This window comes from Microcaecilia unicolor, chromosome 10 (assembly GCF_901765095.1).
Source record: "Microcaecilia unicolor chromosome 10, aMicUni1.1, whole genome shotgun sequence".
In the NCBI taxonomy this organism is placed as follows: Eukaryota; Metazoa; Chordata; class Amphibia; order Gymnophiona; family Siphonopidae; genus Microcaecilia; species Microcaecilia unicolor.
In genome coordinates, this window is record NC_044040.1 from 48,733,052 (window position 1) to 48,752,520 (window position 19,469).

Sequence of the window (19,469 nt, forward strand, 5' to 3'; positions counted from 1 at the left end):
AGATCGTAGAAGTCTGGCCAGCACTGGCTTTGTTTCCCAATTACTAGAGTTGCCATCTAAGCATCGTTAAGTTCCATTCTCTTTCCATACAGAATTGCTTTGTTTTTATCCCACGCCTTTTTTGAATTCCATTACCATTTTCATCTCCACCACTTCACACAGGAGGGCATTCCAGGTTTCTACCACACTTTCTGTTGAAAAGTATTTCCTGATGTTATTCCTGAATCAGTCTCTCCTGCAACCTCAGTTAATGTTCTCCAGTTCTGCTGCCTTCCCGTCTCTGGAAACGATTTTGTATAGTCATACCTTTCAAATATTTGAATGTCTGTATCATATCACTCTTTTCCTCCAGGGTATACATCTTCAGGTCATCAAGTCTTCTTGTACGTCTTGTGGCACAAACCCCATACCATTTTCGTCATTTTTCTCTGAACTGCTTCAAGTCTTTTTACATCCTTGGAAAGATACGGCCTCCAAAACTGAACACAATTCTCCATGTGGGGCCTCACCAACAACTTGTACAGGGATATCAATACCTCCTTTCTTCAGCTGGTTATACCCCTCCAAGGTCCCTCTCCTGAGCTATGCTTCTCAATCTCTTGCCTCCTATCTCATACATCTCCTTTGAATTTCTGCACCCCAAGTGCATCACTCTGCAGTTTTTCACATTAAATTTTAACTGCCAGACCTTAAACCATTCTTATAAATTTTGGAGATCTTTTTTTGTGGTTTCTACTCCCTCCAGGACATCCATTCTATTGGCAATTTTCATGTCATCTGCAAAAGGCAAACTTTTCCTTCTAACCCTTCAGCAATATCTCACACAAATATATTAAACAGAATCGGCCTCCTTACCAACTCCTGAGGTTCTCCACTACTCACCTTCCTTTCCTCAAGCAAATTCCATTTACCACCACCATCCTCTCGTCTCTCAGTCAAAGGCTGCTTTCAGAGGTGAACATCAACCTCCCACTCTTTCGGCCTGCATGAGAAACACTGTGTTTATGTCCACTTAAGCAATAGTCATGAGGTTCTTGCTTGTGTGGCCAACATTTTTTTTGCAGCTGCCACCATTTCCTGATCTGCATGTCAGTCTGTGCAGCAAATGCAAATTCTACTTTATGCAGATTTTCCTCAGGCGTAATCATGTCTGAGAAGCACAATAATGCCTTCAGAGGGAAAACTGTTGACTGACGGGCAGGAATGCCCCTGTTTGCTGGGGGTGGGGGGTGGAAAGGCCCACAATTAGAGAGTACTAACAAGACCTTAGGTGTCTCATCCCTAGCCATTGTACTGATGGGGCTAAGTGAAACTGGTTCAGATTGAGCTAGAAGCCCAAAAGGATAGAGGGTGATTGCTGGACCAAAAAAATATAAAGTATGAGGGAGTTATTATGTCTATATCTTGTACATTACTTTTATAGGCAAACCAGACTCCTTACTTCTGTATCAGATAATTAAAGAGTTTCAATGCTAATTTAAACAAACTCTTTTTATCTAATTAGGACTTGTGTTTCAATGCCTTGCTGGAGTACAGTTTATTAAATGATGCATACGTGGGCTGTGATTTACCCCTTGTTCTGGAGAGTATGCAACAGTGAGTATCAACACGTGCTCATTTATTTTACATCTGTGTGTATGTAAATTATATATCCAAGTTACTTTTTTTGTAGCAGGTATAAGTCATCACAGATGGGTGATATCAAACGAATCCCAGCATGGAAAAGCTTTCCTAGCTTGGCTTTATCTGGAAGCTTTTGAGAAGCCGTACTTTGCATACATGTGAATTCCCATTTATCAGTGTCACATGGGACCTACCTGAGTACTTAGTAAAACTCGTAGGTGGCAGCTCCTTGGAGAGGTGGACAGGTATATGTATTCTGCTGTCCACAAAACATTTGCTTAAGGTAACTTGGTTTTCTCCAAGGAAAAGCAGGATTGCAAGTCTTCACAGATAGGACTCTCCTAGGTACAGTCTGCCTTCAAGACAGAAATGAAACAAGCAAGGCATTGTAAAAGGAGGACATCAAACGTGTTTTTGGTGGCAACTAAGAGGGAGAGTTAGAGTCTAATCTCCATAGAGGACTGTTGCATCAAGAGTCAGAGTCCCAGAGTTCTTGGTGTGAAAAGAAACAAAAAATTGGGTGGCTCCTCTGAGGGCTTTAGTTGCTCCAGATAAAAGGCTAAGGATCTGTTGCAATACAAAGTGTTCAAGGCACTTTTACCTTTGTGGGTATGACACCATGGGGAGATAGGATGATTGACTGACTGATTAAGGTGGAAATCCTCCCCCACCTTTAAAAGGAACTTCAGATTCCCCCCCTGTTGAAAAATGTGGTACAGGATGAGTCACTAGAGCCTAGAGCTTGCTAACCTTTTATCATCACCTGCCAGGTGAGGTATTTAAGCTCATAGGAGAGTAGTGGTTCAAAGGAACTTTCATCATCTGGGTTATGACAACATAGAGGTCCTAAGATACTGCAGGTGGCTTGGTAGGAGGCTTCAGTAGAAGCAAACCCCCATGTAAATCAAATTAAGACTTAACAGAGATGGATTTACCTTCTGTATGGTGGTGATTGTGCAGCAGTTTAACTAAAGTGAACCCTAATTATGTTTTTAAATGTGACTGAAAGATGTAGAAGGTATTCAGGCAGTTTTTGCGCAGAACAGGAAAAAGGATCTAGTGCCTTACCATCACTCCAGACTGCAAATCTTTTCAATTTAAAACCGTAACTACTCCTAGGGGAATCTCTCCTGGAAGCCAGAATGACCTACTACATGCTAGATGGCCAGCGTTACCCTCTCAGTATCCAAGCTGTTAGGGCAATGGATTGTTTAAGATGCAAGAGTGTTTCGAGCCTATGTGATCACATTAGAGAATGCCCCAGCTTTATAGGCTAACAGAAAGTTCCAGAAAAAGAAACAGACACTCATGGCTTCCTAATCAGTCTGAGTTTAAGGAAGTTTTTGCTGTTAGAAAACTCCCACCAATTTAGGAGAAATGTATCAACCCAACCAGATCCCCCCCCCCCCCCTGAATCCTAGAGAGCTGTGACCACAGCAATATAGCCTGTTGAGAACTAAACTCCGAACTCTAGGCTTTAAGAGACTTGAACATAAGAGAGCCAAATCACCAGAAAGCATTTAGAGCGCTTATAGGTAAGGAGCGCTTCACGGGCCTCCCATAACATGAGGTCATGCAGCTGATTTCTCCATTGCCAGTGAGGGGGACCCTCTGATGTGACCCACTGCTGAAGGATACATTTTTTTCCATCATAACTGGCTTACGAAGAAACAATTTAGGACCCCTACCCCGAATAACCCAATCACCCCCTCAATGCAAGATCCATTTCAGAAATGAGAGAGTGATGCAGGAGTCTAACAACTAACTAAGATAGTTTACAATGCCCTCCCAAAAGGAAGCAATTTGAGGACATGCCCAAACATATGAAACCAGATACCATCCTCTGAGTCATACTTTGCGCAGGCCGGGGAGGCTATAATCCTGGCTTCAAAGACCTGTTGAGGGTGAAAATAAGCTTGGTGTAGAGCCCTAAAGAGGCGGTCACGATAATCAGCACAATGAGGTACTAGAGGGATATTTTTCACCAATCTAGGGAAAGTGAGCAAATCCAGAAGACAAGCTCCCTCTCTCTCCCACGCCTGTTGTGGAAGTCCATAATCTTTAGCAGGGTCTAGAGATTGAAAAGCCTTATGTAATCCCGACATAGTTAAATCGGTCCTCAGAAACCCCAGAAAAAAAAGTAAGAAACTTTCACCAAACAGCACAGTTACTTGTAAAAGGTGTAGGGAACAGATGTAGTGGATCAATTTGACAGTAAGCAAAAAAGTCTTTACCACAACTTTTTAGTCTGGGAGGAAGAGCATCAAAAGGCTGCAACCTCCCCCCCCCCCCCCCCCCCCCCCCCCCCATGCCAAAGATAAAAGCCTTTGTTCTCTCAAATGCAAAACACTTTTCTCCTGACACAAAGGAATCCTGTTTAGAAGGAATGAATCTAAAGAATCTTAGCAGATATTGGGAAGCAAAACCAGTGCTGTCTACGCCCTGATTGTAACTGAATAAATATGGATGACTGGAGTGTAACTTTTAAGGGGCTTCGACGCTAGCTTCAGAATGTTTAGTACAAGAACAGTGCTGGGTGGACTTAAACGGTCTGTGCCCTAAGAATGGCAAGGACAAATCAAACTCTGGTATATATGTATGTGTGTGTGTATATATATATATATATATATATATATATAATATAGAATTTATTTATCTCTAGTCTGCCGTCCTTCAGGTAATATACTCAGTCTCATCTAACTTGGAGTATCCACTACTTCAGTTAGTAGAAAGACTTATGAGTTACTATATAAGGAGAGACAGAGAAGGCTATTGTAATATGAGAATAAGCATTTATTAAACTTACCAACTGAAGGTTTTATTTCAGGTTAGAAGGTACAGATAATCAGTAAAGTCAATCAATACAATCCATAAGCAATTCTCATATGAGAGGGTAACCGGGCCGCAAAGAGCGTTTCCACAGTCATTACTTCTCTAACTACTAATGATTAAAACTGTTACTTTTATACCTTTCTGATCACATGCTTTTTCATCAGAGATACACATTTCTTGTGCAATTAGTGATTTTCTATATTATCAGCACTTATTTACTGAAAACTTAATTTTACATTTACAGTAATCTTGCCTAATATAATTACCCTCATTTGCAACATTATTTTCCAGTAACCATAGTTCTGCTTTTCTCTTACCACCTGTTTAGTTACCAAGAATTCCCCTTACAACAGCAAAAGCTATAAATCATATTTCTCAGCATACTGCATGTACTTTTGCGAGCATTTAGGAGAACATTTGTCACCCTTGTTAACTGGCATCTCAGTGACTGTCCTTTTGACCTTTAGTGAGGCCTAGCTCAGCACACAGCTAATCAGACTACATTTGTAAGCCTGTTCCATGGTTCATGTCCAGCATGTTCCATATTAACTATAGTGCAATCCGCTTAAGTGCAAGGGTCTGGGATCAAAGAAATACATGCAATTAACCGGAGCGTGCACTTAACTGTTGTGACCCAAAGAGGCTTGACATCTGATAAACGTATGTACAGTACTGTTTATTATACATACAGTATACAGTCTCCATTAACTGACGTTAGGCTTACTTGAAGTAATCAGTCATAGTCCTCTGTACACTACTGTGTCTGCCAGACGGTAAAAACTGTCATAGCACTGACATCCAGTGGCCTTCAGATAGGCCCGCACGGTGTTGAGACTCTCCAGCGCTCTTGCAAAAGTGACAAGAGGTTGTTGAATTTCATCAGCATGTGTCTCGCTGTTCATTTCATCATCTGTTTCATCAACAGCTATTGCCTGCATGTAGGCGCATATCTTGACATCAGTGCTGTCGTCAGCTGTTTGTAGATCGTAATCAACAGCTACGTAGTGATGAAACTCCTCCTCTTCAGTAACACAGGCTGGGATGTCAATAGCCTGTTCACCTGACGTGTTTGCAACAGCTGCATCTGTCCATATCCTTAAAGCTTGCCTGCTTGTAGCAGTTACTACTACTACTACTACTTAACATTTCTAGAGCGCTACTAGGGTTACGCAGCGCTTTACAGTTTAACAAATAAGGACAGTCCCTGCTCGAAGGAGCTTACAATCTAAAGGTCGAAATGTCAAGTAGGGGGCAGTCAAGATTTCCTGAATAGAGGTGTAGTGGTTAGGTGCCGAAGGCGACATTGAAGAGGTGGGCTTTGAGCAAGGCTTTGAAGATGGACAGGGAGGGGGCCTGGCGTATGGGCTCAGGGAGTTTATTCCAAGCATGGGGTGAGGCGAGGCAGAAAGGGCGGAGCCTGGAGTTGGCGGTGGTGGAGAAGGGTACTGAGAGGAGGGATTTGTCTGGAGAGCGGAGGTTACGGGTTACGAGTTCACAATGGTTGCCTGTGTAACATGATTCCAGGCTTCTTTCTGCATATGTAGGGAATCCAACAGTGATAGATTACGAGCCGGTTCAACAGCATGTTTATCCTTGTCAGTCTGGTCATCCATAATGCTCATCAGATGACATAGCACAAGAGCCCTATAATGTTTTTTTGAAATTGGCTATTATGCCCTGATCTATAGGTTAGATCAGAGAGGTTGTGTTTGGTGGCAGGAAGACCACCTTGACGTTAGCCTGACATCACTGTGTGCAGCACAATTATCACAAAGCAACAAAATCTGACGCTTTTGTGCCCGCATTCTAGTGTCTAACTTCTTTAGCCACTGCTTCCAAATTTCCCCAGTCATCCATGAATTTGCATTAGCCTCATATGACACAGGAAGTCGCTTAACATTCTTGAAGCAACGGGGCTGTTTGCTCTTTCCAATGGCGAGTGGTTCCAACTTCACTCCCATCCATATTGCAGCAAAGGAGGATCGTCAGTCAGTCCTTCGATGTTTTACCTCCTGTAGTTTCGGCTGTTTTCATCAGCATTGATGTCACGAGGTGCAAACTCGTTCAAGATGGTAGGAATAACTGAAACAACCCAATTTTCAGCACCAAAGTCATCAGCGTCTTCTTTTTCACCATGCTGTTTCTTGAGTTTTATGTTGTTCCTCTCCTTCCATCTTTCTAACCATCCAACAGTGGCTTTGAATTCAGTTAGTCCAAGACTTTCAGCTAGCTGATTAGCTTTCTCCATAAGCAATGGATCACTGACAGGAAACTGTCTGCTCCTGACTTGAGAAAACCACCGAAGAAGAGCTGCTTCTACATCCTCAGCTTTTCCCGCCCGTTTACGTTCCCTGTGTGGATTTGTATTGTTTTGCCAGTCTTCCAGAAACTGATCTTTCTGCTTCAAGATACGTGAAATATGACTGGGATTGATACCATATTCTTTAGCAATAGATGCTTGACTTTTTCTTTTCTAATTATTCGTTCAGTCGGTGTTAAAGTCTTACAGTTGCGTGACGACGACAACGCCTCCAGTGTACACCCTAACAACTTTCTTTCACTTATTCTGCCTGGGGCAGTTAACCAATGAGATTTCAAATTTATCGCCCCTTTGTCACGTCGGCATCCATATTCTGTGCGTGCGCTTATGCATAGTCTTTCCTGCAGAGGAGCAGTCTTAAACCATGCATATAAGCATAACTTGCACTTATCAGTGGTCCGCTAAACCGAAGTTTGTCCCCCTAGAAATTGATGGCGCCACAAACGGGACCGAAGTACGGCATGCAGTTAAACATAGCATGCGCTTATCCGACGTGCACTTAAATGGCGTTCACTGTGTATATGTATATATATATATAGTATCACATACCATGTAAAATGAGTTTATCTTGTTGGGCAGGCTGGATGGACCGTTCAGGTCTTTATCTGCCATCATTTACTATGTTACTATAACCTGGCTTGAAGCCCCCATTACCACACACAGGCAATAAGGAAGCACAAGTAGCACTGTCCCCCCCCCCCCCCCAAGACTTAAAGACGTCCTTCTAAAGCTCCTTATGAGGAGCATGTAAAAGATAATTAAAATGGCATGGTTTAAGTAAAGAAAATCAATACTGTCCACAAATATATTAAAGCTTCAGGGCACTTGGGCACCACAACAACCTAGCGCACACATGCGGTGGAGAAAAACCTCAGTAGAGCCACCCAACCTGCAGCGATTTTAAGGCGTGGGCATGGCTCACCATCACAGGAAAAAACTCCACTCACTATAGTGCAGGAATCATCTCGTTCATTTGTCCAAATGTCAATGAAGCTCAGTTGTACTCACAGGAATATAAATTCTGGTTAGGGCAATCATATATGAAGAATACTCATCATTAAATCTTCTTAATCTTCGAAACATCAACCAGTAGCCCGCCAGCAAATTCTTCAATCCTAGATTGCTATTAGTGCAGGAAAGAGAGTCCAAGGCCCTTCAAGGTCTTGGCATTTATGAATCTCTTCCAGTCAACGCATTATTCTCAAGTATCATCTAAAGCCCTCTTTATTTTATTTTTGTTACATTTGTACCCCGCGCTTTCCCACTCATGGCAGGCTCAATGCGGCTTACATGGGGCAATGGAGGGTTAAGTGACTTGCCCAGAGTCACAAGGAGCTGCCTGTGCCTGAAGTGGGAATCGAACTCAGTTCCTCAGTTCCCCAGGACCAAAGTCCACCACCCTAACCACTGGGCCACTCCTCCACATCAGTTATTTTGAAGCCAAGGCATCATGTTAACCAAATACTGATCTTATTCAACATCAGTGGTGATGAAGCCAAGGCATCATGTCAAGCACGATGTTCCAGACAAGCACTGACCTTATGAGCTCCATTGCTAAAACAAAAGGCACAGGGAAACCTGTTGGAGTGGCCATGAACACCTGAGTGATTTGTATTATATCAGTATCCTGATCTTAGGTCCTCAGAGGCAGTTGCAACTTGACCATCAAAGAGGATGAGTTGTTCTCCATTGGGGAGGTCTCTTAAAGAAAAGCTCCAGAGTCTACAATACCCTGATGTTTTCAAAGCAGTGCTTCAGTGGTGTACAATGATACTTCCGCCACACAACACTCGACATTGTGGATCCTCAGCATTGGAGAATGAGAGAACAAAACATTCCTGTTGCAGTGGGAATCTATCAATGCTGATTACAATGGGCTCTAGCGATGCTAGATGTCAAGAGTGGCTTTCAGAAAATCCAGATACACTGTACCAGCTGGCTCACATTTATTTGCATGGTCATTTCATGCCTTCAAAAGGTTATTTGTAGAGTTCTGTAATGCAGATTATCATTTGTAGCTGCTTAATGCTTATTTGTAGTTTTAAATTTTTAAAAATAATTGGTTGTTATTGACACTAGATTCAATTTACCATCTGATGAATGAGATTAATTGGATGTACTATATGGTACTGAGTAAGTATGTGTGTTAAACTGATCTTTTTTTTGTGTTTTGTTTACTCCACAGCTGTGACTAGTCGCCAGGACGTTTGGACAGCATTCCAGCAAAATATTATTCATATCTATCTTGTAAAAAAAAAAATAGTCCCAAGAACACATGCATGGAAATGCACATGCTGGATTTCATTCCCATTGCAGCTCCTTGTGACTCTGGGCAAGTCACTTAATCCTCCATTGCCCCAGGTACAAAATAAGTACCTGTTTATAATATGTAAACCGTTTTGATTGTAACCACAGAAAGGCGGTATGATATGTCCCATCCCCTTTCCTTTCATTATAAGAACTGAAAGAACCTAGCATAAAACAAATTGTTGGAATTTCAACCATTAATTATAAGAAACTGCTTAGCAGTTAGGCTGGCATAACGACTATAGTTTTAAGGCTGCCCTGAAATGTGCTGCTGCATCTGTACATTCATCTGTTGTATGATAAGTCGAGGTAATGTTTTTACTGCCACCTTTGCATACTTTAATCGAAGACCATTAGACAGAAAGACTTGTGTAATACTGTGCCAGCAGTAGATGATGATAGATATCACTTCCCTTCCTGCTACAATGGACCAGTAATCCACAATAAGAAAACAATATAACATGTATTTTAATCCTCTGGAAAAGTTTATATTCCCTCAGTAACCTTGCAGAAATGGACAGAAAATAGTTAGATTTGGCTCGTCAGAACTCCCCACCATGCTGTGGGTAGAAGTTTCCTTCACTTTCCAAAATCTTTCTATTTTTATTTATTTATTTGGATTCCCTTTTCAGTAGTAGCTCAAGGTGAGTTGCATTCAGGTAACAAACAAGCATCTAGACCCTGTTTTCCATACAAGGGATAAAAATGGTAGCATACATAATAGGATCTTTTTTTCTTATCAACATGTATATGTGTTGTTTTTGTATGATATAAGGTCAACTCTGTGAAGACAGTTACAGCAATCAAAATTTACTTGGTCTGAGAAGAGAGTTGCAGTGGAACATGCAGTAATGGTCAGAGGGAGACTGTCTTAGAATGTTCTTAACTCTCTCTTTGTGGGAAAGTCCATACCTTTGTGGTTCCATTTTTTTGTGTGTGTGTTTCAAGAGTGAATGCACACTAACAATCATCCTCTTAAAATGTTACGTGTTGTTTTGGGCATTTGTTGAATAGTTGTGTTAACAGAAGGCATAGATTACTTACTATTTAGAGATCTAAATTCAGATTTGCTGTGCAATTGACATGTCAGATAATCTTCTGATGAGGTTATGTGAGACATTATTCCAATCATGAGTACCCCAGGAATTGTAACAAAAGTGGTGGTGAAAAAAATAGCACAAAAATGTGAATTGCTTAACTGTAAGTAGTAGTGTTCCATGACTTGTAAGCATTAAAGTTGTATGCCAAAAGGTGGTCTAATTATTCGCGTCAATAAAAAAGAAAAAAGGTACTCAGGTTGTTTGCAGTCTTACCTTTCATTTGGGAGATAAAACAAAGAGGCAGACTTTGTGAGAAAAACTGAAGACTATTTGTTAACTAAAAGCTCCCAGGCATTCAAACATCTGTTCCCGACATAGCCATGTTTTGCCTAAGTTACTGACTGTGTTGTTTTTTTCTTAACAATAATATCTGAATGTTTTTATGTTTGTCCTTCTAGTAATCTTGTCCCTGACTCAAACTCCTTCATATAAAATCTGTATATAACAATACACTTTAAAATTAAATGACTAAGTATTCAACATCTACATCAAAATTAAAACTCATACATACTTCATTTACAATAATATCTGAATGTTTTTAGGTTTGTCCTTCTACTAATCTTGCCTCTGATGCAGATGGTTTCTCAGGCGAAACATGGCAGTGTTGGGCACAGATGTTTGAGTTCATGGGAGCTTTTAGTTAACAAATACTGTGTTTTTTTTCTCACAAGGTCTGCCTCTTTTATCTTTCATGTTAGATTTGGTGGGCCGCTTGCCTTGTTGTTTTCTGACTCCTTATCTTTTCCTTTGGCCACCTTAGAAGATTTGATAAGCTGCTCTTATTGAGGAGTTCGAAAAGCTTCAGGGCATAAAGTGAAATGTTAAATGTTCTCTAGAATTTAACAAAGGCAAAAGAGAAGAACAGAATCCCTCTACATATAAAACTAGAAACAAAAGAAAAAGTAGGGGAGGACCAGTCCAACTCGAGGGTAAAAACATTTTTATTAATCTGACTCGACGCAGATATGTGTTTTGGTGTAGAGGCGCCTGTCTCAGAAGTTCTCAAATCAATCTAAATGAATATGGATATCGGTATAAACAATTTCATGTAAAACAATGCACAAAGTGCATAAACTTTAACAGCCTTGATGATGTCAATTTCAGCAGGATTAATATCAGATACTGCTTCTTATCGCTCGGCTACCTTCCACGTCTTCCCCTGCCATTGCAAAGACTGTGTTCAGCACAGCCCACTGCAGTGATGCTTCAGAGGTAGCGGGATCTGTCATGATGGACATATTGCAATGACGAAATTTTACCCTCGAATTGGAATTAGACTGTTCCTCTCTACTTTTTCTTTTGCCTCTAGAATTTAAACCCATTGTGTTGTGTTTGGAGGTAATGTCTCAATGTGTGTGGGTGGGGGGGGAGGTTGTTTTTGCATATTATGTTATGAGTCTTAGATTTGAACTCAAAAGGGGATATAACGGAATATAAGAAGCCAGTCATACCATGATAGGAATGAACCACACTTTTATTCCATTGTATGTTGGAGATAATTCAGTCTCTAAAATTTACTGCTAATGCTAGTCTCAGCACATGCATTGTGTCAGAGCCACTTCAATATATAGTAGTGCAGTATCTATGATCAACATATCAAGGTGTACAAATTCTTTTTAATTAGGCCTGTGGCAACAAACACAATTAGGATAATTTCTATCTTTCCACAATGCGGTTTTTTTTTTGTTTCTGATTTGAATTTGTTGATACTTGGAAGATCTTTTTCTTCACAGATGGCACGGAATAGGTGCTTGGTATTTGATAATCCTATTAATAGTGCTGTTGTGCTTTTCGTTAGCACAATGTCTGGCTTTCTTGCATTGAGCTTTTCATCAGCAGAACTAGCAATACCCTGGTGATTCACAGTTTTTCCATCAACAAGCGCAGGATTGAGTCAAGTACACAAGTGGGGTGACGGCCTCCCTCCTACTACTAGCCCTCAGAGCTCAAGAACTTCTGCGTCTGTGCATTGCATGTCTCTGCGCAAGTCAGAAATGTGTGCTGCAGAAACATTCATTCTGGCCTTGCAAAACTTTAGCACAAGAGCTTCTGCGCTTCATGGCTCACACTTAGTGCTGCACAGTGCAGAGAGGAGGAAATTCCTTCAGTGGCAGCATAAGCTACAAAGTGCTTTTAAATGGGCACAAAAATCCCAGTTGTCATGGCAGTCTGGCACCTGAGAGTTGCCAAGTTTTGTATTAAGTAACTTAAAAGCATTTACAGTTTTACAAAATACAGCTGTAGAGTATTGCAGAAGACCTAAGAGCATTATGTTAAAATCAGCAAGTTAGCATAATTAAGGTGGCACTACAAACTTTAGAGCTCTGGAGTCTAGGTTAGATCGAACTTAGCTATGAGCACAAAAAGACTTAGCACACCACCAATCAGAACACCAAGCAAGAGAATAATGTCTTTAAATGTGACAGGGTGTTGAATTTAAAATAGGTTAAAAAGGAGATGTGTCAGAACTTACAGAAATCCAAAGGGCCTCAGCTTTATCAGGATTAAGATTATTTGAGCAATCAAAAAAGTGAGTCTGTCTAGATTTGCAGAATATATTGTGAAATGCAAGATCCTAAAACTACTATGAGCTGAATGTCATCTGCATCGCTGGGGGGATATCTAGAGTCTGTGTAAGTGTGGCTAGTGGGGCAAAACTATAATCAAAGTAGGGCTAAGGTAGTGGTTCCCACACCTGATCTTGGAGGCGCCCCAGGTAGTCAGGTTTTCAGGATATCCACAACAACTATTCTTGAGAGATATTTGCATGCACTGCCTCTACTGCATGCTTTTGAATATGCTCTGTAATTTTGTTCTTTATAATAGTCTCTACCATTTTGCCCGGCACTGACCTCAGGCCACCGGTCTATAATTTCACGTATCACCTCTGGAACCTTTTTTAAAAATCAGCGTTACATTGGCCACCCTCCACCAATCTTCCATTACCATGCTAGATTTTAAAGATAAAATATATATTACTAACAATAGTTCCGCAAATTCATTTTTCAGTTCTATCAGTACGCTGGGATGAATTCCATCCAATCCAGGTGTTTTGCTACTATTTAATTTGTCAAATTGCACCATTCTATCTTCCAGGTTTATAGAGATTTCATTCATTTTCTCTGACATGTCAGCTTTGAATACCATTTCTGGCACCGGTATATCTCCCAAATCTTCCTCTGTGAAGACCAAAGCAAAGAATTCATTTAATGTATCCGCTATGGTTTGGTCTTCCCTGAGTTCCCCTTTTACCCCTTGGTCATCTAGCAATCCAACTGATTCTTTTGCCCACTTTTTGCTTTTAATATACCTTTAAAAAAAATTTTACTATGTGTTTTTTGCCTCCAACACAATCTTTTTTTTTTTCAAAGTCCCTCTTTGCCTTCCTTATCAGCACTTTGCATTTGACTTGCCATTCCTTATGCTGTTTCTTATTATTTTCAGTTGGCTCCTTTTTCTAAAGGATTCTCTTTTAGCTCTAATAGTTTCCTTCACCTCCACAGCCCAGTTCCTTAACTACCTGAAAACTCTGGGCTGCTACCAAAAGACCCATTTTCTTCCCTGGAATTCTGATTATTAGGATTTATTTACTGCCTTTTTTAAAGAGTTCACTCAAGGTGGTGTACAATAAGAGTAAATCAAACGTAAGCAATAGACAATTACAGGCAGTAAAAATATTCAAATAACAATACAAAGTATGGCATAGTATACTTCTTACAATGTCAACACAATATGTAATAGAATATTTTAAAAGACAGTGTAGGTTATAAGCAAACATGGAACATATAGATATGTAAGATGAGTTAGAAAATAAGGGGACTAATTTAAGAGATTAGATCGTACATAGCATCAGTCTGGCTGCTGCCAAAATTTGTCACCTCTTCTGGCATCTTCCTGGCACCTAGATCACCACTAACTGCGGCTGCATCCTCTTTTACTAGAACGCTAATCTTGGTTGTGGCCAAGATATCTATATCAACTTTGCAATATACAACTCCTCCTCTCTTGGACTTGGATTCAAATAAGGTATGGAATGTGCCACCTTCCAGCATCTGGTATGTCCCTCTCAGTTTCTAGCACACCTTTAAGGACCCTATGAATAGGAAAGGTTCTAGCTTGTCTTCCATTCCCTTACTTGGTGAGGTGACTCATCTGAAATCTTCTTTTTTTTTGGGGTGGGAGAGAACCTCTAGCACTCAGGCCAGTTCATCCTTCTTTAAAAAAAAATCCTAATGACGGAGGTGCCCTCCCCTGGTGGCATGTCCATTCCCTTATTTCATATCTCTTTATTCTCTAGCCATAATTCCTATAAATACAAACTTTTCTCCTCCACTGCCCCTCAGCAAGGCCCTGTGTAGGTCCTCTTCAATAGGCAGCTGCTGCATTTTGGTCCCTGAGAGCCCCTGACCATCCTCCAATTCTGTTTACTTAGAGGATCATCTTTGTCTCAAACAAAATGCTGTATTTCTCAATAATATAAACTGGAGAAAACCCTGTTCCTTTTGCTCCTGCACAGTAAGGACTACAAATTTTTTTTCTTTCTCATGCAGTTCCCAACCTTCAGGCAGACCTATTTCCACCAAAATTGGGTTCCCTTCTATCCCTGTCTCTATAGGAATGGGGGCTGCTTCTATCACTGGCATCTCCCAAGAGTTGTACTAACTGCTGCAACTGCTCCAGAAGTTTGACCTATACACCCAACATTTCCTACTGGAACCCTCAACCTGGGAACCTGCCAATGTTGTAACACCAGAATTATCCTCCTAGCTGTGAGCATCTAAATAGTACCAGGGAGGGTAGGGGGCCATACAGTTGTGGATCTCACTTTTGGTGGGGGGTGAAGGGGTCTCAGGAAAATACACTGGCTTTTTTTGTTTGAAACCAGAACATGTCCCCCTACTTGTTCCTATGAATGAATATATTTTTATTTATGTTGATCCTGAGAGGAACCTTGGCAAACTTTAATCCCTAAACTAGTGTTCCTCCCCATCTCCCCTACCCAGCCTATCAATCAGCCAGAGCTGCAAAGAATTCTTTACCTACAATCTGCTGGAGACTCACAAATATTGCCTAGTGCCATGCTGATGTCACTAGTCTAGTAGTTCTCAGTCTCCAACTGGTAGTAGAAGGAAGCAAACCCTAAGCATTTGGACTGGTCTGATGGGACAGTAAGGAAGCAAACAGATATTTGATGAGCCCCCAGTATTTTTCTTTCATTATATACCAATGGCAAAAAAAATACATTAGTCATTTCAAAACTTCTATAGGCCATTACACAAGCTTTTTCTATAAATAAGTTGATTGGGGGATGGAGGGTTTTCTGGATTTTTAATCTTGATAACCACTTAAATAAACTAAATTGCAGGGTACATGCCTTGTTTGCTTTCACAACTTCAAGTTCATAAAGGTCTGTAACATCTTCATTTTTAGTAACAACAATCCTGGATGATAGCAGGCTGCCCTCTTCCTCATGGACTTGTCCCCCTCTGAATCTAGCTTCTGGCGTGGGGACATGACATCTGAATTGGTTTGGCATGAACAATAAGGAATGTTTAATCTTTCTAGCTTCCAGCTAGCATGAGTGTTTTAAAACGTACCAAACCCCAGCCTTGGCTGATCTCTAGAATCCGCTACCTACGTTCCTGTGCCTGCTCTGCCGAACGCCTTTGGCTGAAATCCTGTGCCCATGCTGACTTCATACACTTCAAATTCTTGCTGACCTCCTTCCAGTCTGCTCTTTTACTTGCCAAACAGGACTATTACATCCAGTTGACAAATTCTCTTGGCTCAAACCCTCGACGTCTGTTTGCCAAACTGAACTCTCTCCTCAAAGTGCCTTCACCTCCAACTCCCCCGTCACTTTCCCCCCAGACTCTGGCTGAGTACTTTCACGATAAGGTTCACAAGATTAAACTTGAATTCTCAACCAGGTCACCTCCACCTCTCCTTCCCTTAGTCCATTCTCTCAACCCTCCAACCCCTGCCTCCTTTTCTTTCTTTTTCTGAAATCACTGAAGAGGAAACGACACATCTTCTTTCCTCCTCGAAACTAACTGCCTGTTCCTCTGATCCTATTCCATCCTTTTTATCTGTCATATCCTCAGTCTTTCACTTTCCATGGCGACTGTTCCTGATGCCTTCAAACATGCCCCCTGACGATACAATCCCAATATCCGACAATCTAAAAATCCTAGGAGTAACATTAGACAAACACCTAACTTTAGAAACTCATGCAAAAGGCACGAAGAAAAGGATGTTCAACATGATGTGGATGCTGAAAAGAGCGAAACCATTCCTCCCACAGAAAACTTTCTGCAATCTAGTACAATCCACAGTGCTCACGCATGCCAACTACTGCAACAGTATCTTCATCGGCTGCAAAGCCCAAATCATGAAAAAAAACTCCAAACCACCCAAAACACAGCAGCTAGACTCATCTTTGGCAAATCACAATTTGAAAGCGCAATACCACTTCGAGAAAAACTTCACTGGCTCCCCATCAAGGAATGTATAAACTTCAAAGTCCACACAATGATCCACAAGATCCTCAATGGCGAATCTCCAAGCTACATGTCCAACCTGATTGATCTACCAGCCAGGAACTGGTCCAAATCTTCTCGAACATATCTCAATCTTCATCTTCCCAACTGCAAAGGCCTCAAATACAAAACCTACTACCCATCCAACTTCTCTGTTATAGGCAGCCAACTCTGGAACGCCATACCTCGACGCATCCAAAAAACCAATGAATACCTACCCTTCCGAAAACTCCTGAAGACTTGCCTCTTCAAACAAGCCTACCCAAATGACCAATCCTAAACCCCGATCCTAATTTCACACCACTAGCAGTACCCATACTCCATTCCTAAACCCCGATCCTAATTCCACACCAATAGCATTACCTATACTCCAATATTCTCCCCACATCTATCACTATTGTCCTACTCTATGTAACTATGTCATCTATGTGATACTTTGTTCCATACTTTGTAAGCCTACTCTGTTACTATGACCATACTCTGTAAGCCTACTCTATGTAACTATGTCATCTATGTGATACTTTGTCCATACTTTGTAAGCCGCACTGAACCTGCTATCGGGCGGGAAAGAGCGGGTATAAATGCCGTAGTCACACCACTCCTTAAAAAATCTTCATTGGGCCCTACCTGTCCTTCCAACTATCGCCCTATCTCCCTCCTCCCTTTCCTATCCAAGATACTTGAACGTGCTGTTCACCGCCGTTGCATTGACTTTTTCATCTCAAGCTATTCTTGATCCACTTCAATCTGGCTTTCGCCCCCTTCATTCAACTGAAACAGCGCTTGCAAAAGTCTCCAATGATCTGTTCCTGGCCAGATCCAAAGGTCTCTGTTCTATGCTCATCCTTCTCAATCTATCTGCTGCTTTTGACACTGTTGATCACAGCCTACTCCTTGATACGCTGTCCTCACTTGGATTTCAGGACTCTGTTCTTTCCTGGTTTTCTTCTTATCTCTCCCAGCGTACCTTTAGTGTATACTCTAGTGGATCCTCCTCTACTTCTATCCCACTGTCAGTTGGTGTACCTCAGGGATCTGTCCTGGGACCTCTTCTTTTCTCCATCTATATTTCTTCCCTTGGTACTCTGATCTCATCCCATGGTTTTCAGTATCATCTTTACGCTAATGACTCCCAGATCTACCTCTCCACACCAGAAATCTCAGCCGAAATCCAGGCCGAAGTATCAGCCTGCCTGTTTGACATTGCTGCTTGGCTGTCTCAGCGCCATCTGAAACTAAACATGACCAAGACTGAGCTTCATATCTTTCCTCCTAAACCAACCTACTCTCCTCCCTCATTCTCTATTTCTGTGGATAACACTCTCATCTTTCCTGTCTCATCAGCTCGTAACCTTGGGGTCATCTTCGACTCCTCCCTCTCCTCTGCACATATCCAGCAGACTGCTGAAATCTGTCGATTCTTTCTCTATAATATCACCAAAATTCGCCCTTTCCTTTCTGAGCACACTACCAGAACCCTCATCCACACTCTTATCACCTCTCGCTTAGACTATTGCAACTTGCTTCTCACAGGTCTCCCACTTAGCCATCTCTCTCCTCTTCAATCTGTTCAAAATTCTGCTGCACGACTAATATTCCGCCAGTGTCGTTATGCTCATTAGCCCTCTCAAGTCACTTCATTGGCTTCCTATCCGTTTCCGCATACAGTTCAAACTCCTCTTATTGACTTATAAGTGCATTCACTCTGCAGCTCCTCAGTACCTCTCCACTCTCATCTTTCCCTACATTCTTCTCCAGGAACTCCGTTCACTGGGTAAATCTCTCTTATCTGCACCCTTCTCCTCCACTGCTAACTCCAGACTCCGTTCCTTTTATCTTGCTGCACCATATGCCTGAACTAGACTTCCTGAGCCAGTATGTCAAGCTCCATCTCTGGCCGCCTTCAAATCTAAGCTAAAAGCCCACCTTTTTGATGCTGCTTTTAACTCCTAACCGCTATTCACTTGTTCAGAACCCTTATTTTATCATCCTCACTTTAATATTCCCTTATCTCTTGTTTGTCCTAATTAGATTGTAAGCTCTGTTGAGCAGGGGACTGTCTCTTCATGTTCAGATGTACAGCGCTGCGTACGTCTAGTAGCGCTATAGAAATGAGTGTTTTAAACTGTATAAACATAAGGATAGGAAATATCAGTCCTGTAGTGCATCAAGGCTGCTGTTTTTTTTCAAGATGTTAATGCTGACTAGACATGACATGCATTTGTTTGCAAATACATTACATGCAAATTCATTGACAATCTGAGTTGCTTATGGCACCAGAGAACTGAAAGGACCCAGTTCTGATATATACAGTGATCTCTCTTGACAGTACATCTTGGAGCCAATGTACGGAACTGCAAAAGGATATTTGTAGACTAGCAGCCATTTTTAGGTATTAGATGCAACTGAGGTCCAGGCTCATTTACATCCCTTAGGATAAAGATCATGAGATATTTCTTGTGTTTCTGGCCAGTGTGTCTAAAAATCCAAAACATTCTACCAATCCCCCTTTCCTCCCAATATAGTTGTGCATCACTCTCCTTAAACACTGGAAGAGAAAAGCCTAACATCATGTTGAGTACACCAGTAGAAATTGAGCATTGACATTTTATAAAATGTGGGGGACTGCTCGTGCCCCTTACAGGGATTATGGTGAAAGTAAATGAGATTTGTGTGGGTGGGGTGATCAGGCAGCAGGGGGATAAAGTACAATGGGGTTTAATTTTTTTGCATTTTTAACCCTAGAGC

The 19,469-nt window shown here is 41.4% G+C and overlaps 1 protein-coding gene across 1 annotated transcript in view; it reads left to right on the forward strand.

Annotated features, from left to right (window-relative positions):
• Positions 1–9,101, forward strand: part of MOV10L1 (Mov10 like RISC complex RNA helicase 1) — a 229,722-nt gene extending 220,621 nt beyond the window's left edge. Inside the window, exons 25-26 of the mRNA XM_030216802.1 lie at positions 1,505–1,596; positions 8,961–9,101. Coding sequence (XP_030072662.1) covers positions 1,505–1,596; positions 8,961–8,970 — 102 coding nt within the window. The 3' untranslated portion in view covers positions 8,971–9,101. The remainder of the gene's footprint in view (positions 1–1,504; positions 1,597–8,960) is intronic.
• The last annotated feature ends 10,368 nt before the right edge of the window (positions 9,102–19,469 follow it).